This window comes from Spermophilus citellus (assembly GCF_964194105.1).
Source record: "Spermophilus citellus genome assembly, chromosome: 8".
In the NCBI taxonomy this organism is placed as follows: domain Eukaryota; kingdom Metazoa; phylum Chordata; class Mammalia; order Rodentia; family Sciuridae; genus Spermophilus; species Spermophilus citellus.
This window is the reverse complement of record NC_138189.1, coordinates 136,975,775-137,002,557: the sequence shown is the minus strand read 5'-3', so window position 1 is coordinate 137,002,557 and position 26,783 is coordinate 136,975,775. Positions and strand designations below refer to the sequence as shown.

At 36.0% G+C, this 26,783-nt stretch overlaps 1 protein-coding gene across 6 annotated transcripts in view; it reads right to left on the bottom strand.

The window, feature by feature from the left end:
• INPP4B (inositol polyphosphate-4-phosphatase type II B) overlaps positions 1-26,783 on the bottom strand; it is a 777,385-nt gene that overhangs the window by 201,899 nt on the left and 548,703 nt on the right. For all 6 annotated transcript variants that reach the window (XM_081304010.1, XM_081304015.1, XM_081304012.1 and 3 more), the window contains 3 exons: positions 22,841-22,952; positions 18,592-18,664; positions 6,415-6,562 (listed from right to left, as the gene is read on the bottom strand). In XM_081304010.1, coding sequence (XP_081160136.1) covers positions 6,415-6,562; positions 18,592-18,664; positions 22,841-22,952 — 333 coding nt within the window. The remainder of the gene's footprint in view (positions 1-6,414; positions 6,563-18,591; positions 18,665-22,840; positions 22,953-26,783) is intronic.

Here is a 26,783-nt window from a genome sequence, read left to right as displayed (position 1 = left end):
AATGTTATATAGCTGTGAAATAAATTGCCATTCTAAATTCACCACCTAGGAACAATCAATGTGATTATGCTAGTATATTTCCTTCTAGGTTTTTGATGTATTAATCAAAATTAAGATGAAATATTTTAACTGATTAGTAGCCTACATTTTCATTTCAGATGATATAGAATTATGGATGGATTTATAATACAATTCAGATATGCAAGAAAATTAAGCTTGATGCCAGTGTGTGATAGTCATGGAAGTACAAATCCATTTACTACAATGAAGCTTACAAAGCTGAGAGAGGATGTAAAATTAAAGACTCCATTTCTCCTTCTTGACAGGGAATTTAGAATGATTTTCCTTTTTTTCTATATTTTCTGTATTTTTACGATATTTTTAAAAATATCTTTATTTACTTTTATGTGGTGCTGAGGATTGAACCCAGTGCCTCACATGTGCAAGGCAAGTGCTCTCCCACTGAGCCCCAGCCCCAGCCCTTTACTGTATTTTTATAATGGGAATGTATGATAGTCAAAGTAAAAATTCAATGTGTATTCTATATATTTGTAAACCATGACTCCCAAAGCAAGAAATCAGAAAATTACTAGGCACAATACGAGCCTTTCTTCACAGCAGTAAACATAACTTGAGTGATGTCTAAGTTCCCTGATGGCAATTTTTTTTGGACCTAAACCATGATATAAAATTCAAAGCATGGTGTTTTGAAAGCACTTCACTGCTGATTCAAAAGCTGTTATGTATGTGAACATGAACTCAGAAGGTGCTAAGCTGAGGCTAATCAGAGGGAGTTTCCAAAGGATTTAAACTCTGCCATAGCCCTAAGAATCGGTCTACAAACAATTTCAAATTTAATAAAAGTAGTTCATGTGGAGTCCAAATGTCACATTAACTGTGAGACCAAGAGCAAGGGTGTTTTGGGGTGGCACCTGCAGGCAAGAACAGACACTGTGCCTGACTGATGTGAAAAGAGTTGCTGCACAGTTCTGTCCCCTGCAGAACATTTACACTCAGTGTCAAGCTTGTCTGCAAAGGGCACCATTCTTCTCATCAACCCCGTATGTGAGCACTAAGTCAACAAGCCCACAGTACACACACGTGACCCCTGCAAACTGACCCACAACAACACACTCTGTTGAATACACACCAACCTCCATGTGTGAAAGTTAATACTATGCTTTTATGTGATGAGTGAGATTTCATTCTTACTAAGTTAAAAAAAATATGAAACTACTAATATGCCTTGTCTTTAAGTCACTGTTTTGACTACATAGACCTAAAATTCCCTTCCCTCTTTTCCTTAATGTTTATTTTCTTTCCCAATTAAATCCATAATCAAACTTAAGGAAACATCTATCTGTGAATTTCTGAAACTACATCAATTCATTGCAGTCATTTTAATTTTCCATTTTTAAAGCCTTGGTAAATAAAATAAGGGCACTAATGTAAGAAAATATTCAAATAAATACTTAAACACTTCTATAGAGAGATCGTAACACAACAACTCAGTACTGTTGACTTTTTGGCTATCATCAGCTAATTACATGAAAGGTCAAAACTGGGATAAAAAAAAGGAGATTTTAGAGTCATATCATCATGAAAGCACGTCTAGGATTTTCGTAATCCAGACTTTATAGATGTTAAGGACTGCCTTTGTTAGCAAATTCTTCATCATGGGAATTAAGAGGCAAGCCCTGCTTTTCTAAGCAAAGTGTTGTTGAAAAATAGCGTTCAAACGCTCCCTACACTTGTTTGGGTTAAAATAGCAGATATCCGTATGCCTTGCAGAGAGAAAAATATTTAATTCTGGTGCTTAAGGAAAGACTGCTGATGTAGGTAGGGCATGACTGAGTTCATTCTGTATTCACTGAGTTTTCTATTTTTTGAAAGTATACCTTTATTTGTAACTCTCAATCTATTATTATTTATCTATCAATCGATCAATCGATCTATCTCTACAGGTATTATACAAAATATGAAAAGGGCCAGGTGTGGTGGTACACACCTGTAATCCCAGACGCTCAGAAGACTGAGGCAGGAGAAGCTCAAACCAGCCTCAGAAACTTAGTGAGACCCTAAGAAACTTAGTGAGATCCTGTCTCAAAATAAAAAATAAAAATACAGGCTGAGGATGTGGCTCCGTGGTTAAGCACCCCTCAGTTCAATCTCTGGTACCAAAAAAAAAAAAAAAAAAAAAAAAAAAAGACTAAGTGACAGTTTATGTCTGCTACTAGTTAACTTAGTATGCTTTAGTACCCTTCACCCAAAATGTAATGATTTACTCAATATTTATCTTAAAGATCCAAAAAATAGTTATAAGAAAACAGTAATATAGAAAATGCTATGCATCCCTAACAAAAGAAATAACCTAAATAAAGTTACCCAGGCAATGATCTCTTTTGTTTTTTTCCTGAAGAAAAATTTCAAAGCTTTTTTTATTAATAATTCTCCAAGGGATGATTTCCAAGCGCTTTAATGAAGTGTTTTGTATTGTTTACAAGTCCTGAAAGAAAACAGCACTATGGCATCTCAGTCAGAGACCATCTAATTGTGGGGCTGGGAGGGAAGACAAGCAGGGCCAGATTCTTTCTAGAATCTGAATAAATGTAATGGAACAGCAGCTGAGAAAAGTATTTCAGAGAAGAGTTTTGTCCAGGCTGGGGATTCCACCTCACAAAGAAAAATATCATGAGTACTTTAGGAGGACTTTCTATTCTTACATTAGCAATTCATTTTCTTATATTTTGTTATTTATTAATTTTGTATCACAATTTATGTACTAATCTAGAATATTCCATAAACTGAATTTTTCATTTAACTTACTAGACGACACATGTCCTCATGTAGGTTTTGTAAGAAAGCTTGTGGATGACATTTTCTGAGCTCCTGCATATTTAACTATGTTATTTCCATTGCCTTCATTCATAAAAAATTCATAACCTGACCCTAAATAATGATGTGGGGTCACAGCCTTTCCCTCTCAGAAATCATTAGACATTATTCCATTGGCTTCTGCCATTTGGTTCTGCAGAGGAGTACAAGGTTAGTCCGATCTGGGCAGTAAGGGAAAAAAGGCACCCCTGTGGACATAGATACCCAGCCATTGCTTTCCTTTTGCACACACTACTCTCTCCTAAGAATATTTAAAATCATTTAGCAGTTTCCCGCTTCTGCACTGCACATCAAACATCTCTTTCATCCTTTTGAGCTTTTTTCACCTTTGTTTAACATTTAGGGAGAGTTTATCATATTTGTCTTCCACATTACTGAGATGATTTCTTAGCGTCAAATCTTCTCTGCTGGCTCTGTGGATTTAATTTGGCTGCTGCACTTTAAAATTTCATTACTTGCTCCATTATCACTTTCTTCTTGTCCTTTTCCCTTTCAATGGTTCTTTTCCTGTGGGTTTCTGATTCTGTTTCATAATAATCATATCTTCCGACATTCTACTCAGATGGCTAGTCAACTTTTGTACTTTTTTTTTATTTCCCTTTGAGTCTCGAGGGTGATTTCTTTTTTCTCCTCTTTCTTTGTAACGTTCTTAAAGGTTCAGTATTGAATTTTTTAACACTTTCTAGTAATAGAAGAGGTATCAAATAAAGCAAAAGTGATATAGAACAGGCTGGTCATTGCTGTCTCTAGGCAGTATTAAGAATCTAACAGGTTTTTGTATCATTTGGTTTCCTGAAATTGAAATCTGACTTTCTCTGAACAATCCCAGTTACTAGTTTTATCTCTGGCCATGGAACCTTGTATTTAGAGGCAATGATCCTTGTTCTCCACCAAAACCGCCCACCAGATTTCTCCGTGTGTCAGTGAATATTTTGCTATGAATGCATATGAAAAGAAGAGAGAGAGAGAGAGAGAGAAAATAACAAGAGAACAGAGTAGGTGAACAACACTTGCATGTTAAAAGAAAAAAAATGAACAACAGAAATAACAAAGGGCTCTCCATATTCTCTGCTCATTATTTCTCCTCAGGATTTTCTAATAGCGAGTGGACTGAGAGACACTGATGGGAGTGGAATAGAAGTAGGGGTTGGAGATATCATAGTGGTTAACTCAGAGGTAGGAAATGTGCCCCAGAAGGCCAGCTGCTCATTCTCTGAGATGTTTCCAAACGAATGATCAAAGAGACATTGGGACATAGTGTAGGTTTTTCTCTGTATCTTCTCTTTTACTAGCTTGTTATAGTTTTAAATTAAATAGCATCAACCAAGATTTTTCAACACTATAATATCAGCTTAAAATTGATTGTTATATAAAATTTCCTATGTATCATGTCTGTAGATTTCAGTATTTTTTGAAGTGCCATAATTTTCCATTTTCTGTGTCTTTGTGAGTGTTTTAGTGGAAATTTGGGACTGGCTAAACTAGGTGCAGCTATTCAGGTCCCATATATAGGGTAAGGTATGGTCACAACTTAAATGTACCTCATCTCACAAATCCTTTTCCTTGTCTCTCAGCTGATCAAAGGTGCTAGGTCCTGCCTGGCACCCGAGACTCATTCTTGTCTTCTGAGGGTCCTTTCTCATCCTCTAATCCTGTGAGAACTTGCTGCCTCCAACCTTTTAGTGAAAAATGGTGGTCCTTGAAGGGCTTTAGCATGGGTGGTTCTAATGGTCTGAACACAACCATGTTGAGGAGGATGACTCTCTTAGGACCCAAAGACCCAATCTCTGTGTTGCTCTTTACTGTGTAAGCCTCCTTCTCGCTCCTGGGATCTGTCCTTGCTCTCTGCCTATTTATGCCACTGCTCCAGGCAAGGGTGACACTGAAGGCCCATTTCAGAACACTTTGGCTTACATTAAAACTTGCTCTTGCAGCTGGCTCTTCTGTAGCCCTTCAGTTCCTGGTCGGGCTGTAGCCTCTCTGGACCTGAGTCTGATTGGTCTGATACCTGCTGCCTGATTTCTGAAGCCTGATTTTCCTCACTCTGCTGTCTCCCTCTTTCCTTTTCATTCTTTATTGCCCTAGATCCAGAAGTCCTTCTAATCCAGTTTCCTGCCTGATTTCTCCTAAAATTCAGTTTCTGCTCTCTTTTTTGCCTTTGGTATATAGTATTTATGCAGTTATAGGAACCCTAACCAAATTTGTCAGTACCTGGCAGATTTGACTTGCCCTGTCTCTGGTTCTCTTGATGTCATGGGTCAACAGGAATCCCTGGGGACTTTATGTCTACAGAAGGCATATGATACCGTTAAATCCTATATTTCAGCAATTACAGATACTAACCATTAAAACAAATGAAAATTATCTCAGATTTAGGGCCTTAAAGGAATTCAGTGTAATGTAACACAGTATTAAACATTTTAAAAGTCAGTACAGGTTTGTTTAAAAGGCAAAGAAACAAATTATTTAATTAGTCATGATTCAGAGACAGTCTAATCAACCAATAAGCTCTTAAATTCTTCTGTCATTTTTACTATAGCTACTGACTTAACTCTGTGGTACAACACTGCCTACTTGCATAGCAAATTTTATCCATTATCTTAAATGGTTTTTCAGACCAACAAATATCTTAAAGCCTTGCTACAAATGAGTGGTCCAAGGAGGTGGTCTAATCTGCTTTGATTCAAGTTGGAATTTAAGAAATAGTTATCGTAAGTAGATGAGTTAAAGATGTAAGAATTATTTTACAGGTCAAGCTCAAGTTATTGATTAGATACCAAGCAGTCCACAAGACATAGAGCTTATTCAAGCCACAAAAGAAAATCACATTTATAATTTTAAATTTTCTATTTGATATATTTAAAAAGTAAAAAATTAAAAGTCAGTTAAGATTAAATGTAATAAATTTAATTTAACCCCAATATAACCGCAATGTTAACATTTCATTATTAAATTACTTGTGTGTGTGTGTGTGTGTGTGTGTGTGTGTGTGTGTGTGGTGAGTGAACTAAGAATTTGAGGTTTCATGTGTATTATAAACCTACAGAACATCCCACTGGGAAGCATATTTTAAATGATCAATAGCCAATAGGGCCAAGATATTTTAATATTTACCATAGCAGATAGTGAAGATCTAAATATGTATGTTATCATCACACTTTATGAAAAAAATGTTTTAGTAAAAGAGTAGGTAAAAATTAGTGATAAGTATATGAGTTACTACATATGTTAATTTAGGTCAATTAGCTATAAAAACCTGTTAGATTCTGAATACTGCCTAGGGACAATGATGACCAGCCTCTTCTATATCACTTTTCCTTTAATCAATACCTTTTCTATAAGGTAAGGGCCAAACTATATCATTATATTGTATGCATGTATATCACAATATTTATATTTCAAGACAAGTTGGAGATGATAAACATACATAATTTATAAATTTGTTAATTCAAAAAAATTTAAAAATGGATGTGAAGAAATAAGTAATGTAAGAGGCAACGATAAATTGTTTTCTCTTACCTACACAGATCTTCTTTTATGTGGAGGGAAATCAGTTCCTTGGGAATATGAAAAGAAAGTATGCTCTCTGACATCTGCTCCCGGATCCGCATCCACTTATTGTCAGATGTGGGAAATCTATATAATTTACACACTGGATTCTTGAACACTGGGAAGAAAAAAGAAAAAGGAAATTGATAAATTACAAACAAATGCATATCAGATGAAGCAAAATTAATGTTAATCAGGGTAACATTCTATTTATTGGCTCAAAAATTTATCAGAATTCATTAGTGTATTTGAATTTCTAAGGATTTTATTTTTATAAAACTTTTTAATGAAGCTTCTAAAACATAGTCTTTGTTAGCTAACAAATATTTAAATAAATATTCAACAGAGTTAACAATTAGAACAATGCAACTTAAAAGGACAATGAGATTTCATCTAACTTACGTTAGAATGGCAGCCATTAAGAATACAAACAAATCCAGAGAGGATATGGGGAACAAGGAACGTCTCTACACTGTTGATTGGATGGTAAACTAATGCAACCACTATAGAAATCAGTATGGAGGTACCTAAGGAGACTAGGGATGAAACTGCCACCTGACCTAGCTATACCACTTCTAGTTACTTATCATAAAGAATTATGTCATCATATTATAGTGGCACATGCATACCCATGTTTATAGTAGTACAATTCACAACAGCCAAACTGTGGAACCAGCCTAAGTGTTCATCAACAGATAAATGGGTAAGGAATGTGATATACATAACAATGGAGTTGTCACGGTTTGCATATTAGATACCCCCCCAAAAAGCTCATGTGTTAAGACAATGCAAGGAAGTTTAGAGGTAAAATAATCAGGTTTTGAGTCTTAACCTAATCAGTATATTAATCCTCGGATTCGGATTAACTGGGTGGTAACTGTAGGCAGACAGAGTGTGGCTGGAAGAGGTGGATCATTGACGCATGCCTTTAGGATATGTATTTTGTCCTTGGTGAGAGGAGCTGTCTCTTTGCTTCCTGATTTCATGTCTGGAGCCCATTTCCTCCTCCACACCCTTTAGCCATGATGCTCTCCCTTGTCTTGGCCCCAGAGCCATGGAGTCAGCTGTCTGTGACCGCTAAAACCATGAGCATCAAATAAATTTTTCTTCCTATAAAATTGTTCTTGTCAGATCTTTTGGTTATAGCAGCAAAAATGGTGACTAACATGGGAGTTGGATTCATCCATCAAGAACAGTGAAATTATGTCATTTTCAGGAAAATGGATGGAAATTGAGAACAGTATGTGAAGGGGAATAAGCCAAACTGAGAAAGTCAAGGGTCATATCTTTTTTCACATACATGGAAGTTATAGAGTAGTGAGGTATCCCATGAAAATTGAAGAGAGATCGGTAGAGGAAAGGGACCAGAAGGAGCAAGGAAGGGACGAAAAAAAGAAACTAGAGAATGATACCAGCCAAATTATATTATTATATTGTATGCATGTACAAATATATAACAATGAGTTCCATTATATACAAGTATAAAGCCCTAATAAAATATGGAAAACATTATATATATATATATATATATATATATATATATATATATATATATATATATATATCTCCAACTCCAATTCATAAATGTGGCAAGTGTGGTTCTCTGATTTATTACCTATTGACTGCTTTCTCTTCTAATTTTTTTATAAAGCATTTGTGCCTGTAAATATAGACGAAAATATAAGTACATACACATGACACACATTTTTTTTTTTTTTTTTGCACTGCTTGGGCTCAAAACCAGAGCCTCGTGCATACTAAATAAGTTCTTTACCACTTTAAAATACACTTCAACAAATATATTTCTCAATTTCTTCTGACTACTCTTGGTCATCTTTACTTAACAGGTGAAAACTGATAGGTTATTTCACAAGTTTTAAAAAGCCCTACTAATAAAAAATCTTGTATGTCAGAAAGGTCCATTTCTTTGGTGGATGGTCTATTAAAAGAACATTTAAAAGGATTCAGGAAGAGTGGGGGCTCAGTGGGTAGGATAAGACACAGTACATTTCATGAAACCAGAATTCACACACACCTCCAAGCCATATCTTTCAGGGAAGAATGTTTTTCCCATTGCTTTTGGACAATGAATATCTTTGTTACATACATACACTAAAGTTTAGTGGGCAATAAAACCTCAGATCAATCACTAACCAAGCATCTATTATTAGTTGGCTACAGTTTATCAAAAAAAAAAGTTGACTAAAAATATAATTGATATTGAAGTGGATGTTAGACTTTAAAAAATATCAAGCATGGTGGCCCAGGACTCCTCAATATTTAGGCATAAACACCTTTTGAAATTTTAGGGCTCTGTAAGACAACCATATCTCATTCACTACTTCAATAAACATACAATATCTTTCTGAGCATTGAAATGAGAATCTGTTTATCCATTCTTCTGCAGCCATCCATTCTCAAAGGGATACTCGGAGCATTATCATAATCACAATTGGCATCAATTAACAGCAGAGACCTTGATGTCAAGCATCCCATTCTTCAACCCACAGATTCAAATCTCTGGTAAATTTTACATATCCCTGTCAAGAATGAGGCAGCACCTTCACCTTTCAACCAGACCAAGAGAGGCCAGAAAACAGTAGAATATTTCCAGTGTGCTGAGAGAAAATATTTTAAAATCTAGAGCTGTGTGCCCAAAGAGATTATCCTTTGAATATATTCATGACCATTTAAGATTTGTCAATTAGATTCTATCAGAAATACATACGGAGCCTTCATTATATTTATTTCCTTTCATCTAAAATAGAAGAACTTGCTGTCAGTCAATAAAAGAAACTACATGATTTCATTCATTTTTAAAGTGACAATGTTTCAGAGATGTAAGAATTTTACTACCGCTTCTGTTAACATATCTCTAGAGTTGAAATATGTATTGAATGCAATATAGTGTCAGTCAGGTTAAATCATATGGATGAGATCTCATGAATTCTAATATATATCACATGGTTAGGAATATTAATGCTTCCTTTTATGGAAAAACAAAAACTCAATCTCTGAAATATCCAAATTATTGCATAACACATAAATATCCAATCAATATATTTGCTGTGTCTTAATCTATCTTTTTTTAATTACACAGAATCTTTATATCAACCAAAACACAGTCAGGTAGAATCATTGGACGTTTCTTGCCCTTTATAGGTAAATAATTATTTTTTTAAATTCATATTTCGAATTATGTGAGAAAGCAGAAAAATATTTTCTCTGTTAACCCCAAGACATGTCCCTTAACTTTTGACATTTTTTTTTGGCTTTCCATTTTAATGTTTTTTTTTTCTGTGTCTAAAAAGAAACCTCTACTATATCACTTAAGCAGAAATCAAGAGCAGTTTGATTAATGAGTTTGGGGACGCTCCTTTGGATACCAGGCACACATCATCCAAAGACAACACGTGAATACTGTTATTTTTGAAGGAAATACCTGGGGCAAATGATCAAAAAGTCAGGCAGCTTAATCATGCTCCCTCTCTCAAAAATATTCTGCACAACTTCATTTCATGGATTCTGATTTTTAAGACTCATGTCTTCAAACGTTGGCACTAAATTGTATACATTAACCAGTATCTAAATGCAGATATGGTGGGATCTACTTTGCAACTCAGATCCACCAGCATTCCTTCTTGAGCACCTGCTATGTCTGAGGCAAGGAGACCTAGAGTTTATCAGAAAATGCTATATAATGGACATGATAATAAAAATGAGGAAGTATGATCTGACCTTAAACCTTGATGCAAGTTCATTGCACTAGTCACAAAAAGACCTACTAAAATGTCTCAACTCAAAATTCTTGCTTTCATGGTGGGGTTAGTCATCATCACATTAAAAAAATGGCATGGTTCTCATGCATCCAATATTAAACAGTGGTTCATAAATGATAAATGCTTTGGCCAACTTTTTAAAATGCTTCTACCTTATATCAGAAATACGATTTCAGCAATTTTGCATACATGCTCCAGCTGTTCATGGGAGTAAATGACTTTGTGAATGGCTTTCAGCTCTGATTCTCCATTGTGTCAAGTATTTTTTCATGTAGGAGCAGCTTTCTTGACCATACACTAGGCCAATAACAATTTCAATGTAGCAAGACATCCCTGCATGTATTCTCCATCTCCAATTTTTACAGTGCTTTTTGCCAGAACAATTGTTGAAAACATTATGTGCCAGATTCTACCAAGAGAAAGGTAGTTTTGGTATTTTGTACCATACCATGGTCTTATGCTGACTTAATTCGGGTTAAAGTTCCAAACTGGGCCAGATTTTAACTGTTCCCCTTTAGGGGGAATTTTAACCTGTTTCCCTTTAGGTTCACCTCTTGAGATGAACACAAGACAGTTTACTCCAAAATTGCAACCCCCAACTCAAATGTCTATATTATTTCTCCCAGAAATAACATTTAGCAAGGTAGCATGCCATCTGCCTTTCCACGGGATTCAGCAATTGTGAAAGCCAAGCTGTAGCAGTTCTGAATAATTCAAAATAAAGATGCCAAGGAAATGTTCAACAAAACCAACAAAGATAACACATAAAAAAGACTGCTTATCAAGCAACCTTGGGCAGGAAAAATAAACCAGAGCTATGGTTTCTCTTTTCTGTTAACAAAGGACTGCTAGGGATATCAGTGGGTTGATTGGACAAGGAATTTTGGAAATACGATTCAGGGTCCAAGGGATCATCAAAAAGCTGGAACCCTTATTTCATTGGGTTATCTTTTATACACTTCTCTGGGGAAAGCTCGTCTGTGGTTATCTTCAAGCACTTCTTGCCTCCAGGATAAGGCAGAAGTTATATATTTAAATAGAATCTGACTTTATAGGCTCAGGGACTTAAAAAATCACTAGTTTAATATACTGTGTACTCTTATAGAGGATCCATTCATTCTGAAGTTTTAATTATGCAGTTGTTTAATTGTTTAATTATTCAGCCAAATGTGCATACATTGCCTATTCTCCAAATGCTATATTACACTTATTCAGGGTAAGTCCTTGTAATCCAATTAGATACTGGCACACCCTCATTTGTGCTTGAAAATATCTTAGATATATATACATCTGAAATGTAAGTTGGCTGTTTTTAAAATTGGATAAGAACGGAAAAATATAAACAGAGATCATAAGAACACTATCCTAAGCATGGCTCTAAGCAAACAGAGGGAAAGAGAAACATGAGAGGGCCTCAGAAAATACAGCAAAGAGATATTCCTTTAAAAAAATGATATAGGAAAAATAAATTGTTGAAAAATTTAGATTCGCAAGAAAATGTAGTGACATTTCTTTAGGTATGTTATGAATTCTAAATTGTATCACAGTTTTAAATAATAAAAACAAGAGTAGAAATTGGATATAAGCTAAGTTGGACAAAGAACTGCTTTCCTAATGCAGCCAAACCCAGAAGCTCTTGGCCTTCCATTGAAGACGGAAGGCCAAGAATAAGAAAAACTAGAACAGATGCCATAATAAAATATGAAAGTACTATTTGTCTCTAGTTGGTGACACTTGGTGAATCTACTCTACAGAATTTGGGTTTAGATATTGGGTGGACAGAAAAAGGAATCTGCTTCAGCTCCATTCCTTCTTGAAGGGTACAACTAGAAAAGCCAGAAAAGGGTTCATATTTCATGCTGAGAAGCCAAGAGTGGCCTCTGGTCCACTGAACTCACCAAGTTCTCTGCCAACATGCCTCTGCTGCATTCCCTAGACTCAAAAGAACCCCCCCTTTCTGAGTGACATGGCATCATGCTATAACCCAGCTCAGATGGCACCTCCTCCAGGAAGCCTTCCTTAGCCTCTCTGCCTCCCTCCATCCGATGCCTCTCCTCTTACTGCATCTGCCATAGTGCTTGCCAATTATGTCACAGTTGCCAGTTTACTACATGTGATAGTTTGGACGCTGAATGTCTTGCACAGGTCCATGTGTTAAAGGTTTGGTGCTGAAGATGGTGCTCCTGGCATGTAAGGAAACTTTAGAAAGAGCAGCCTAATAGAAGATACTTAGGTCACTGGAGGCATACCCTCCAAGGGGGATATGAACGCAGGTCTCCTTCTTTACCTTTCTCTTGTTTGCTTTCTGGCACATGAGTTGAGCAATTTGTTCTACCACATGTTCCCACCATGACATGTCATTCTTGTCAAAGGCCTAAAGTAAATGCAGCCACCTCATCTTAGACCAGAACTTTCAAAACTGTGAGTCCAAATAAACCTTTTCTCTTTTTCGGTTGATTGCTTCAGGCATTTTGTTATAGTAATGAAAAGCTTACTAATACACTGGTCCATATCCCCCATAAGAATATGAACTTTTTTTTTTTTTTTTTTTTGGAGGGGGATAGGACCTGTGCCATTGTTTTTCTCATTGTCTTTGTTTTTCTTCTCCTGTACCTGGCATGGTGCCCATGTAAATGCAAACAATGCACAGAAAAGAGCTTAGACTTTGCAACTTAAATGTTTCCCATCACTACTTTGCATATGAAAAGAACAGACACAGGGTACCTACAATTGTTTAAATGAAGAGGGGTAAGGGAAAACAGAAGGGCATATTTAAAATCCCCATTTTAAGGGAGAACACAGATTTCAGAAGGAGGGAAAGATTAACCATGGCTAGAAGTCCTTCTCCCATTCCTTCACAGAATGTTAACATTTTGACCACATCTTCTTGGTGCCTTTATTACTGTTCTTTTGGTTTATCTGAGGTGGGAAAGAAAGGAGACAGAACATGAACAGAGTTGAAGTATTTTGTTGAAGTGGTTGAAGGTTCCACTGACTGTTGGTGAAACACACTCTTCCATTTAAACCCACTTACCATCCTAAATATCTTGGGGGCCCAGGAATGAAAATGTATGGAAATTCCAAACGAGCAAGGTGAGTGGATTTCATCATGTTTACTGAAACAGCAAAAGGGCAAAGACGTTTGGCAACTAAAAAGGAGCAAATGCCAAGGTTACAAGCCACAATGGGCCCAAATTTTTATAATCAGAGAGTTATAAGGGAGGAAAAAATCTATCTAAACTTGTAAGAATACATGGTAATTTTGTTAATATAAAATGATATCATCTGACATTTGACAAGGTAATAGATAAAACACCACATGAATACGAAGAAAAAAAAGGCAAAAGCAAGATTTGCTTTTTGGCTGGAATACATGAGAACTCAAAAGGAATCCAGAAGGAAATATTTTTGACAATCTCTTAAAGTATTATGAATCACAGATGGTGGAGTTTACGAGAATGTTATCTCAATATTTAGTTCTGTTGCATGGTAATGTAAAAGGTAATTCAAATTTATGATTCTACATGAAGCAGAAAAAAATTTTTTAAATGAGAATTTTCTTGTAATTTTTAAGGAGAGTAAACTATTTGATTCCAAACCTAAATAATTAAATTTGAACAGCTTTCTCAGGGGACCTGAAGCATAAATTCAAATAAGATTCACCTGTCATTTGTCACTTGATAATCATTCATTGAGCTTCTGTAGGGTTCTGGCTCTGGAGATCCTCCTGAAATTCAGAAGTCAAGGAAGGCATTGCCCGCCGCCCCACCACTGTGTACCTGCTCTCAGCCTAGAGCTCCCAGATGCCCTAGCAGATTCTCTAGCCAGGCCTGTGTCCACTACTGGCTAATGATCACATCCATCACAAGATGGGGCAGTCCCCGGTGCTTTTAAGAGGCTATTGGTGAGAGGAATGTATCTACATGGGAACTCCAAGTCCCTCAATTTTTAGAGCTTTTTCTCCATGAGATTAAAGAAAGAGAAGCCCCAGTGTTTTTGTATGTGTGTGTGTTTAGGGTTAGAAATTGCCCTTATCTAAAGGGAATCGGCTATCTTCTCTAGTTTTTTTTTTTTTTTTTTTTTTTTGAAATTTCAAAGGTGCACATTCAGCAGGGCTGAAAACTCATATTTCTTAATAATAAATTTTTATTTTACCAATAAATTATTGATCAAGTTCTACATGGTAGAAGATTTTTATTAGGTTAATGGGAAAGGGTACATGTTAGACAATGTAAAATTCAACATAAAAGATTTATGGGTCCAATGCTTGTTAAAAAAAATTGCATACCATAAATACAAGAAGAAAGAAAAAAAAGAAAGAAATAGCAACATCTCTTCTCCAATAATTTACACTCCTTCATCTTCTGAGAAGCAACAGTACTGGATGGTTTAACCCTATTTAGGGATAAAGAATCCAAGACATGGCGGCCTATTTTGAGGAAAGATGTGGTTCTTGTGTGAAGCAAGAAATAGAAACACCAACAAACTGTCCAAACAGGAAGGCAAACGGCGTGCATTTATGACTGACAGCAGCCAGTCCCTCATCTTTGTTTAGATTCCAACCTACACAGTCATGGAAATCACCGCTTGTCAGAGCTATCCTCCTTGAATATGAGGGACAGCGTACATATTGAGAGTCAGCATGAAAGTGGTCTTCAAAGAAAATAAAGGACAAAGTCATGACTCCAGGAAGATGCTACATCCAGTCTAATGCTCGCCGAGACGGAAAACACACTCAAAACAGGATGATAACAGGGAGCTCTGTGACATGGCCCTGTGGCTCCTCAGATGAGTCATGGTGATGTAAGGATCTGTGGGCTAAAGTATTCTTTATAATTTTACAAAAAAAAAAAAAAAAAGGAGAATTTGAGATAGCTAGGGAGAATTGTCTCCTTGACAATATTGTGAGAAGTCTGATCTCTAGGCAGGCGTTTTGGCTGTAAATGACAACTCCCCAGAGATAAAACTGTGAATGCCAGAGTTTTTATGTGACTCCGTGTGAAACTGATTAAAGTACATACTTTCACAAAATGTTTCTAAAAAGGAAAACAAAGAAAAAGCTAACTCTGCTACACTCACCTCAAACATGAGAGAGCCAAAAGGGACGTCAAGGACTCGTGAGGTTAATGTGGCCACTTGATGTCCAAAGAGGTCACCTTGTCTGTCCACTGGTGTCACCTGCTTGTTGGCAAACCTAGGGCTGGCATTGGTTCTTAGAACAGCCTGGGCTATGCTCTTACACGATTACCACAAAAGCCAGCAGTGGGCAAGGTACTTGGCCTGATGTGACTTAAAAAGAAACCCCAACCCCATGCCCAGGTTTGGGACCTGACCCTCTGAACTTCTATACATTCAAAATTAATTCCCTGCCGCCCATCCCCCAACATCAAATACTTTCAGCTTTCTTACTACTATTCTGCTTAAATAAATTCATAAATAATTAAGGAGATAAGCCTATGTTTTAACAACCTTATTTCACAGGCTCTATATTTAGAAAGTCAAACTAAATAAGAGCTTCCTCTCTCTGATACTTATCACTGCGTCTTTGGTTTGGTTTGTTTTCCCACACAGCACAGCGAAGGTACTTATATTTCATTCTTATGGAATTGTAAATTCCACCCCCACCACTCCTTCTCCTCCTTCCTCTCCTGCCCTCAATTCCCCAAATTCCCAACTTAAACATTGGACTTGCAAGGTAAATAGGCCATGAAAAGGGTGAGACCTCCGGGTGAAGAGATTTTCTTTTTACAATAGATAAGAGAATTTCCTGAGTTATAAACGAAACCTCTGGAGATATAAATAGAATACTGAAGAGTACACTGAGATATGACATTCTCTCCCACTCACTCCAAAAGTACTTCATAACTCACTGGAGACCGGCAAGTTCCATATAATATATTAATACAAAGCCTTGAGAAGAATGTCAATAGCTCCCTTTGCCTACAGATTAAAAAAGAAAAAAAAAAGTACCACTTGGGAGTTTAATGGATTTATTCCAAAGTTGCTGAGTTTATATAGATAAATAAATGGAACAAAAGACAAAGGTACACACAGGCCAAAGTCATACATATTCTATGCCAGTACAATGCACTTTTTATTTTGAACAGAGATAGTTTATGTATAGTGCTTAGCTTGTATTTTTAAAACTTTCTAAAAACCTAGGCTTTATGACACCGACTTTCTTTTAGTCTGATCTTTCCTAATATAAAATGACTCAGAAAATATTTGTGATAAATAATCTATGGTCAGAAAGCTCCTTGGGTTTCCCTGGACTAAAGACATTTAGTAATAGCTTCAGAAAAACCTGGAATATCACCACCAAATGTCACCAACGTGAATGGAGAAAAGCATTAACCCAAAGTGTTTCACTCCACCAAGTAAGTGCACTTAAGTGCAGAATTGAGCTGTTCCCATGAATTCCACATCTGCTGTCTTTGTCTTATAATGTACACATAACAAGCAATGATCTAGTAATCTCAAAGAATATGTGTTTCCAAAGCGTACAGACTCTAGACCTAGGTCTTAGGAGGTGTGGATTCACTTTCCAGTATTCTACCTCTGTAACTTATACCTTCGGTCCTACATTTGTTTACTTAGGAGTAAATTTTCTCTTTTGCTTTGAAATTTAACCAATCAGTATCTTAAAAATGAAATTTCTTTTTGTGTGTTGAAAGGTAAAGGTTTAACATGAATGAAACTTTCAATTATGTGATAATTATAGTATAGATGATGTGAGTGATAATATGAGTCATTCCAATTGTATTTAACATGAACTCAACATCTGTCACACTCAAAATCATTTTTCAAGAAAACATGTCATAAAATGAAACAGATCATATGAACATATTAAAGTAAAGGACTAAAGGTTTAGTAAACCTTCAGATGAAAAAATAAACATGAACAAGACCCTTTGATAACACTTCAGATATTGAACCACAATGATAATTTACAGATATTTTATGGTTTTTGGATGATCTAGCTGTCTGGGTAGACCATTCAACACTGTAATTCACATCACTTCTGAGATTAAATCTTCAATAAAAAATAACCATCCAAACAAAAAGCTCCCATACCATTTGTTCAAGGGCTGAGAAGCAGCTATTCTCTTCTGACATAATGCTTCATTTGGCATAAGTAAGGTTGATTTTTTTCATGTTTCTCAATTAAATTTAATTTGATTTCTCTCTGTGTATAATACAGTCAAAGGGTGTATTCTCTTCTCCAGTGCCTATTATTAGCTGCCCCTAATAAGCAGCTAATAATTTAGAAGTTATATATGAGTAAGTCTTTGAAGTTCTGCACCATTCATTAATCTGATTTTCATGCTATCTATGTTGTTATTCCAATGTAAATAACACAGCAGAACAAGAAAAATATAGAAGACTTATTTTACTGTGACAGCAACTTGGGAAGTAGCGGCATGGCCTGGGACTCAAGAACAAATGCTTTAGTACAGAAACTGGTGTGAATTCTGTACCCACTACTATTTACCAGGTGGGGGCTCCTAATGATTTCCTCATCTGCACAGTGTTGCAATGGTAACACCTTCCCCAAACATGTGTTGCAGGACTGTCAGAGGCATCAGGTATACTGCCTGTCCCATAGCAACAATTATATATTGATAATGGTCATATTAACTTACATTATCCTTCAAAAATAGTTATGTAAGTTGACATATTCAATATTATCACATATATCCTAACCACACCACACATTTCAATTTTATACATAGATACATTTAATATATTGTTTGATGCTTTGTTAAAATTGCAATACATGACTATGAACAGATACCTGCCTAAGGATATTCAGATGTGGTTATGAATTTTCCTATTGAATTCATTTATCTTTTTTTCAGAAGTTTTTCTTAGTTGTAGATGGACACAATACCTTTTATTTGATTGATTGATTGATTTTATATGTGGTACTGAGGACCTAGCCAGCCAAGCACTCTACCACTGAGCCACAGCCCCAACCCCTCATCTATCATCTTAACAACATCATTTTATGAAGTATATAATTAGAAAGTCAAACTAGATAAGAGGTTCTCTTTCTATTTGTCTGTTAGTGTTTGTTAAAATTGCAATACATGACTATGAGTAACACAAATATTATATTTCATATAATATTCAGTTCCATGGCCAAGAGGTCTTCTACATATAGCTAAGGTATTTGTCTATGTTTCCTATGGAATTGTATACTCTGCCTATATTCCGCTGGCTCTACCTGATTCCCAGTTTATTTATTAAGTGCTCAGAAGTCATTCTCTGGCAAAACCGCCCAGTTTCAGAGAAAATTAAATTCATAGAAAATTCAAGTCTATGTTCATTTGGCACTCATATAATTATCTAAAATCTGAGTTACATACCTGCATTCAAAAAAGGTAAGTTATCTTTTCCATTCACACTTTCTGGGGCTGTACATTCATATACCAGGGCACACTAGGAGAAAATAAAAGAGATAAATATATTTGAAAATAATCAAGATGAGAAATGAAATTACTTTTTGTTTATAAAATGATAAAAACATATCTCTACTATGAATCTTGTTTAATCTGTGATTATTTGCTCAAATTTATATGTAAGACATTTGTATTATACAATTATAAAGTACATCTCAGTTCTGGTTGAAGGCTATGCAGGGAAGAAACCAAAGGATTGGGGAATATCCTAATGTTCCTAAGGAACTGTAACCAACAGAGGACACAGGAGGTTGATAAGAGACCAGGGTTCACAGAGGCAGATCTAGAATTCATTTCTTCATATGAGTTTCCTTCTATCTCCAGCCCGCAAATGGGGGGATTCTGGGGAAGGAGGAAAGTGAATTTTCTGGCAATATGTACCAGCTATAAACGAGAGAATATAAACAAAACAAGCAGGAAAAAATACCCTAGAAAGTTATTTGGGTGAGTATCTATGGGAAGCATTCATCCTCCTGTAGGGTCTGCTTGGCTGAGCTCAAGAGAATGCATAGGAGTTAGAAATGATGGTGGAATGTGATGATCATTATTATCCAAAGTACATGTGTGAAGACACGAATCGGTGTGAGTATGCTGTGTATACAACCAGATCACCCTCCCCAGGAGTCTGGACCAGAATTCCTTGGGCAACTTCCCAGCTGTTCTAACACTTGTCTCCTCCCACCCCTGGCCCGTCTGTCCTCAGGGTCTCCCCCCGTTGGGAATCATGAACACTGAGGTTCCCATTAAAGAGGGAACTGTTTCATGTTCCTTAAACTTTGAGGAGGTAGGTATATAAATCAAAGCACTGATTCAAATGTTGCCTTCTGTATTTTTACAGTCTACTACTTATCCCTCTATGGTCATGTTCATCAGATTACACAGTAACTTTGTGGTTGGTTGAAACATGAGCTTTTGTAACTATTTTACTGAGGTCCCAGGAAAAATGAAAGAATGAAAAACTGCAAAGAGCTCTTAACATTTGATACTCTCCTAAATCATTTGTCTGATCAACTGGAAGTCAGGTGGTTCCCTTCTTTTAACCCATAGCTAGTTTGGAAATGCACTTCTCAAATCACTGGAGCAATGTGCAATGATGCTTGGACATACTTAAAATTCTTTATTTTTCCCTCTTTCCTATATTTCTTCTACTCCTTTCAGACTCTACAGGGCTGTTAAAATAATCTTCCATAAACACTATATTCATCATATCAATGTTCTGCTCTAGCATGAATAATGGGTATTTACAGACCAATCAAACCTAATATTCTCAGATGGGTCTGGACGTTTTCCCATGATTTGTCCCTGATACCCTTCCATGTAATAACTAGATATATAGCTACAAGACACCCTCATTTCCAAAAGAAGAACATTATCAACATAACTTACAGGAAAGGTGAGATCGAACCCTTTGAGTAAAGTCCATAATTTATAGAGACCAGGCCATTATTCTGACACAGCTTTCCCATATGAGGCAGTCTGTCTCCTTGTCATAAAAGATGGCTTCATGTTTTCTAATAGAAGGAGTATATTATTTTGCAAAGTGGACACAGAAATGTGACCTTCACATACTCATATCTCCCATCCAAACTGGAAGGCAAATATTTAGGACAATTTTGACCTAACGGTCTTCTTCTATTGCAATTTTACTGTATTTTAAAATTCTGCTATTTATAATGCTCTCAAAATTTAGATTCAGGGCAAAAAATAGAAAGTATCCCAGAATAGGTACTCCATTAACTAATGCTAATTATTTCCTTACCAGGAACCAAACTAATAGACACACTAATCTGGGACTTTTTAGCCTCCAGAACTGTAAGAAGGTAAGTTCCTGCTGTTCAAGCCACCTGGTCTAAGGTATTTTGTTATGACAGCACAAGCTGAATAAAATAGGTTTCACTACTATCTGCTTAAATGGACATGAGAGATAACATGCATCACTCTCAGGGAACAAACTACAATGCTAACAGAAATTCCACTCCTTCATTCTCAAATTAGGCAAAGCAGTAAAAACAATGCTATTTTAGGGATGACTTCTATTTCAGTTACTTTCCCTTTTCACATACGTCAATCATTCAAGACCTAAATCACCATTAGTAACAAATGGTGTTAATACCCTTTCTGTGGATTTGGGGTTAGCAGATCTACAGAAGAGTCCATCATTTGCAGTTCTAAAATAACACCCCCCAAAATTCTGACCACATTTTGAAAACACTAAGAAAACTTATTTCCACATATTCTTCTAAATATTGCATACATATTGCATCTTAATATGTTTTTCACTCAATAATGAGTTTTGTAAGGGATTAACGAAAAACTTGATAGTTACTTTATAAAATATTCACAAAAGGTCAGTTTTTTGAAAAATCCAGACACGACAGAGATGCTGCCATCTTTGGTTTGCTGCCCTTCTTTGTCAACTTATGACTCATCCCTGGTGTCTACTGCCGCCTTCTATTTCTAGAATAGCTCGGTTACACCTTTTTGTTTTTTTAAAGTTCTGATGATCGAGCCAGAAGTATTATATAGGACTTAGGTGGGGCATATTCCTAGGTATCAAGTTCTCTCTCTATGAAAAGAGCACATGATTCAGTGTGTACTATCTCCAACAGAGACAGTCTGGAGGCGAGGGGCGGGTGAGCTGGAGGAGAAAGGGGAAGTGGCTGGGAGTAGAGCCAGGAAAGCAGCTCTGCTTTGAAATGGGAAGGGTTTCTGCTACTGGTCCCCTGGTCCACGTCTACAGGTCCAGGTATGGTAATCTGTCTACTCCTGCATCCAGTCCCCCACTTAGCATCTAAGTCATCTTTCCCTAAACTTGATACAAGCGATCATGGGATGGTGACCAAGATGAATCTTATATATGCTGGAACAAAGGGACCAAACCAGGACAGGGGTCTTGAGTGCAGAAAAGCCACCTGGTCTAAGGTATTTTGTTATGACAGCACAAGCTGAATAAAACAGGCTTCACTACTATCTGTTTAAATGAACATGAGAGATAACATGCATCCATGAGGAGCTCCTGCCAAACTGTGCCCCAGTCCTGACATTTGCAAGTGACCTGGTTTAAACTTTAGGTCTTCATGGAATATTTTCATGATATATAATAATGTCCCAATGGGAAGTGAGGGAATAAAGAATAGTAAAGTTTAGGGGCAACACAGAAGATGCTGGCTGATTCTGATGCAATAAAAGTATTTTTTGAAAGTCTTATATATTTTATAAAAATTAAATGTTGGATAAACATCTTCTTCCATGTCGATGTTTCCTAAGTATCAAAATTGAACATGCTCCAAGATAAGAAAAATAAACTAGAAAATACATCACAGTGGTCTTATAATTTTAAAATGTTCACTTATGAAAAGGTAGGTATTAAAGTATACAAAACAATTCATTTTCCTCCCTCCCCCCAAAAAAAGAAAAATCCTACTGGCATTTTTTAAGTATGTTCCTGTGCTTCACTTGCTTCCATAAAATAGGCAACTGCATTCGTAACAAAGGAATTTAGGTTAATATTTATATCAGGTTTTTCTTTCTTAGGGAAAAGGAAGCAATAGAAAGAGAAAATCCTGTACACATATTTGTTTGCACTGAGCCTTTATCATGGGCTTCAAAAAAGCTTCTTCTGGCTGGCATTGTCCCTCCGCTAGAGCTGTCCCTCTGCAATATATTATTTCCTGCCTCTCTCTGTACAATTTCACAAGGCACGCAGTTCTTGTTAAATCTGCCTTCCATCACATAAAAAGGAAATCCAAATTAAAATTGCATCTCTTTCCAATGAGAGCTCTGGGAGGAGAGAGCAGGTTACGTTTTGGCAAAGCCCTCCCAGAATCTTCTGTGCATCTCATGCAGGGTTAATTATGACAGACTGCAACCATGATCAATACTTTTGTTCCAACTGAGAAGAGGCAGTGTCAGCAAGGGAGCTGGCAGTGAAGAGAAAGGTGTTTCTGAATGGTGTGTAGCCCTGCCTCGTTCCATACAAATGGACCCTCTGGTTCAGAGGATGAAACACTCGTGTTGTCCTTCAATTCCAGAGCTGATTCTCATTTAGCTTTTGAATAATGAGATTTCAAACCCCACAGAGTGTTACAGATACAGGCATCTGGCAAAACTGATCATTTCTAATTTAATTTGTGCAAGGAGCTGATTGTGATCCTACCTTTTGTCCCTGCACATCTGTTGTGATGTGGTCGGTTTCCCTATCCTCGATCTCCCCCATCTTCACGACACTGACTTCTATGGTGCCAACCACTTTGCCACCATCTGAAGTTCTGCAAGCAGAAATCAATGAAATTCAGAGGTAAGAATCTTCTCTCTCTCTAAACATGTACAAATAACACTTGTTTCTGAAAACCAGTAACATTGCTATTTACCTTGTCTTAAACATATCTGCTAAAAAAAAGCAAATTATATTACCTGTATTGGTATTTTTAATTTCAAATGAAAATTAGAAATGAATTTATGAGATAAACTAGATCAAAAGCTACTTCAAGAACAGGAGTCTTCCTAAAGAGTCTCAGGAGCAGCCTCAGGGAAAGAACATTGTTGTCTCCAACCTGTAGCCATCAAATGTCTATAACAGCATAAACCATCGTCCCTCAATCCCAACTGTATGACCTAGAGTACTTGCCTATCCCAAAAAATAGAAACGAAAATAAATAACCATGTATCCATCTATGGCTGAGCCACTGGCTACAAAAATCTGACTTTGTACATTTTTCCCTAGTGTATTTTTTTCTTCTAAGATAAAAAGGTAAAGAAAATTCTCTCCTAGCAAACATTAGTTAAGGCACATGCAAAGCAGAATATAACCTAGAGTTTATTTAGTATATACCTCTTATTTTTCAGACAAAGAAGTTGACACACAAAAGGAGAGGAAGACTAGTCCAAGGTTACACATAGCAGCCCCGGGTCTAGTCTTCCTCAAGTGCATTGGTCATTGAATAACTCTTCTAAACTTAAAGATAATTTTATTAGATTTTTATCATCATTATTTTCATCAGCATAAAAGCATTATGGTTGGCAATTACTGTGGAAGCCAAAGATAAACTAATGAACCACCACACATTAAAATTCTTCTGTTTCTCTTTCTGGGCAAGAAAACCTTTATAATAAGTGCTGCCCTTATACCATGGAAACACTGTGACACATAACAACATGTTTCCCTCCAGTCCTACTGTGAAAGTAGGTAGCATGTTACCACATGCTGCTGTACCTTCTTTCTAGCCACTCTGACTGAATGACAGTGATCATGTGACACTTCATTTTCTTTTTGAGTTATGTTCTTTTCTGAAATTTGCTTTTCACTTTAATCGGAGTACAAATGGTGTATCTCTTTTATCCAATTCCTTCTAAATGTTGCTATATTATTATAAGAGGTATCAGTTTAACAAAATCAGTACGTTTAACAAAAAAGACTCATTAAAATAATGAGGAAACTAAGTGAAAAGGAAGCATAACTACATTACTAGATCATGATACATTTTTTTCCAGCAAAATAAAGGGTACAAATTAAAAGCCACGTTTTGAATTATGTTTTTAAGAAAATTGGAGTAGGAAAATATTAATGTACACAATGAAGGTCAAAATGCAATAAACTAGAGATGATATAGATAGAAAAAATTGACTTATATAAGATCAATATTCACACTGAAATATGAAGTAAAATGCTAGTTGGCTATTTTAAAATCAGTGGCAATTATCATAATATTGACACAATTATTTGACATTAATATAGAGAATTAAAACATTCATCACCATGAAGATACACACAGAAGATGTTATAATCTGTGATACTGTAGAAAACTATATTAGCTCCAATTCTGGGATAGCTTTAAATAACTCATTACATCATTTTCCACTTAAACGTGACATAATGACTTATCATAGGCATGTGGGGCATGATTCTTCCAGACTTGGTAGTGTAATAAAAATCCTCATTGATAGTATGAATTTCTTTTTCTTTTTTAACTAGAGATTTGCAGACTCCTCCCAACAAAAATAACCAGTTAGCTAAATGAATAATGTTATCTTTTTCTTTTCAAAAGGAATTGCTTAAAAATAATTCCTTAACCAAACTAAGCTAACTTAACTTCCAGGAATGTAAATCCTATGTGTAACATTCTAAATTGTTTTTAACAAACTAATCCAAATAACACACCTAATGAGTTAGAACAGTAGGTAAAGCTTCCACAGCCAATTCCAGGGCTGTGTAATAATTAAAATGACATCTGTCATAATGGTGACAAGTGTCAACTCAAGGACTGGGCTGGGCAATCACATAACCATATGATGCTAAGTTTTCCTCTTTTGTAACTCAATCCTTCTCTCAAGGATTAAATTCTGTGCTCATCACAGTGCCTAGGAGTTGTACTAATATATTAGCAGCATCAACAGAATCATTAATGCATCATGTTTTAACCAATAGAAATTCATTAAATATGATTTGATGTGATTCTCCTAAGAATTATTACTCAAAAAAAATATCTAAGAGTATAGTAAAAAGAGTATAGGATCTCATGGCATGTGCATTTCAAGAGTGACTGAATGCTCACTGGAGATACAAGACTTAGTGATAATGGATGATGGTACAAAGCCCACATTCCTGGTCGTGCAAAGTATACAGATCTATAATTATCACAGTCCAAGTAAACCTTTCAAAATGCTGAGAACATAAAAAAAAAGCAATACACAATGGAAGACAACTTTTGAGCTATAATCTTTTGTAGTTATCTAGCTACTTGTTCAATGATTTGTCTGCCTTCTGGGTTTCCAGTTTTATCTCTTATTGGCTCCTACTTAGTCACTAAGTAGAATTAAAGTCAGGAATTTGCTTAATCTAGTGATACCACAGAATTCTAGAGTCGATTTCTCCCCAAAATCATTTTAGATACATAGTTCTTTGGAGCACCCTAAAGTATATCTCCTCATCTTATATTTGTAGAAGATGAAATGTTGAACCCAGGTTAAATAAACCCAAAACAACCCATATAGTGCCCTGTCACTGAATTAGAATATAGAATATAGAAGTCAATTCTTAGTATAACAATTTACTACACATAACAGATATCAATGCCTCTCTTCAATCAGGAGAGTCACAAAAGAAATATTTATTTCATGTTCCAGAAGGTCCATTCAAAGATGACATCACAGAGATTTAGAAAACAAATTTACTTGTAAATGATTAATTACCTATCACCCAACAATTTGGGGAAACTTAGTAATAATAGCTTAACCATTATGCACCACTGTTTATGCATCATGTTTTAACCAATAGAAATTCATCATATCTGCATAGAAGATACATTGAAGAGAGTTCTGGGCTAGGAATCAAGAAACCCAAGTTCTACTTCCACCTCAGCTACTAATTATCTATGTGACCAAATACATAAAATTACATTTCTCTGCATTTCAGATCCTTTTACTGCAAAATAAAGGGTTGGTCTCTAACAGCTATTCCACACTATTGGCCCTTGAACCCCATCCTCTAGCCACTTCTATGATTTCATAACAGCCACCATAGGCCATTACAGGTTAATATGGACTCAAGGACAATCTCAAGCACATTCTAGCCTCTCCTCCTTAATCCCACCTTCTGTCCCACTTCACCCCCCCAAAAAAACAAAACAAAACAAATGGGTGCCAAACCTGGGGAATAAGTGAACAACAAATTTGACTGAACCCAAAACAGAAGCAATCTTCAGATCCTTTCCTAGCAATTCATGTGACAATAAGATGAAGTGCTCTTAGAAATATCTCAATCTACACCAAGAAAAGAAAAAAAAAAAACCTGTCATTTCAGAGACTGTATTGCCAGATTCATTATCACTGTTGAAAGCAGAGTTTCATAAGAAAAGACAAAGTAGATGATAGTTCACGGCCACTGTTGTATTTCTACCACAACATCAAGGTCCTCTTTCCATCAGACTTAAATATTTAAGCATGCCAACACGATGTGGAAGACAAGAAAGGGGGATTTCGGCAACACAAATCTACACATTTTTCTCACTTAGGTTTTCAGGTACATAATACATTAGTAAATAAGCTCTTTAAAATATGCTTTTAAAATGACTTCCTGAAGTGTCCTAACATTTTCAATCTCA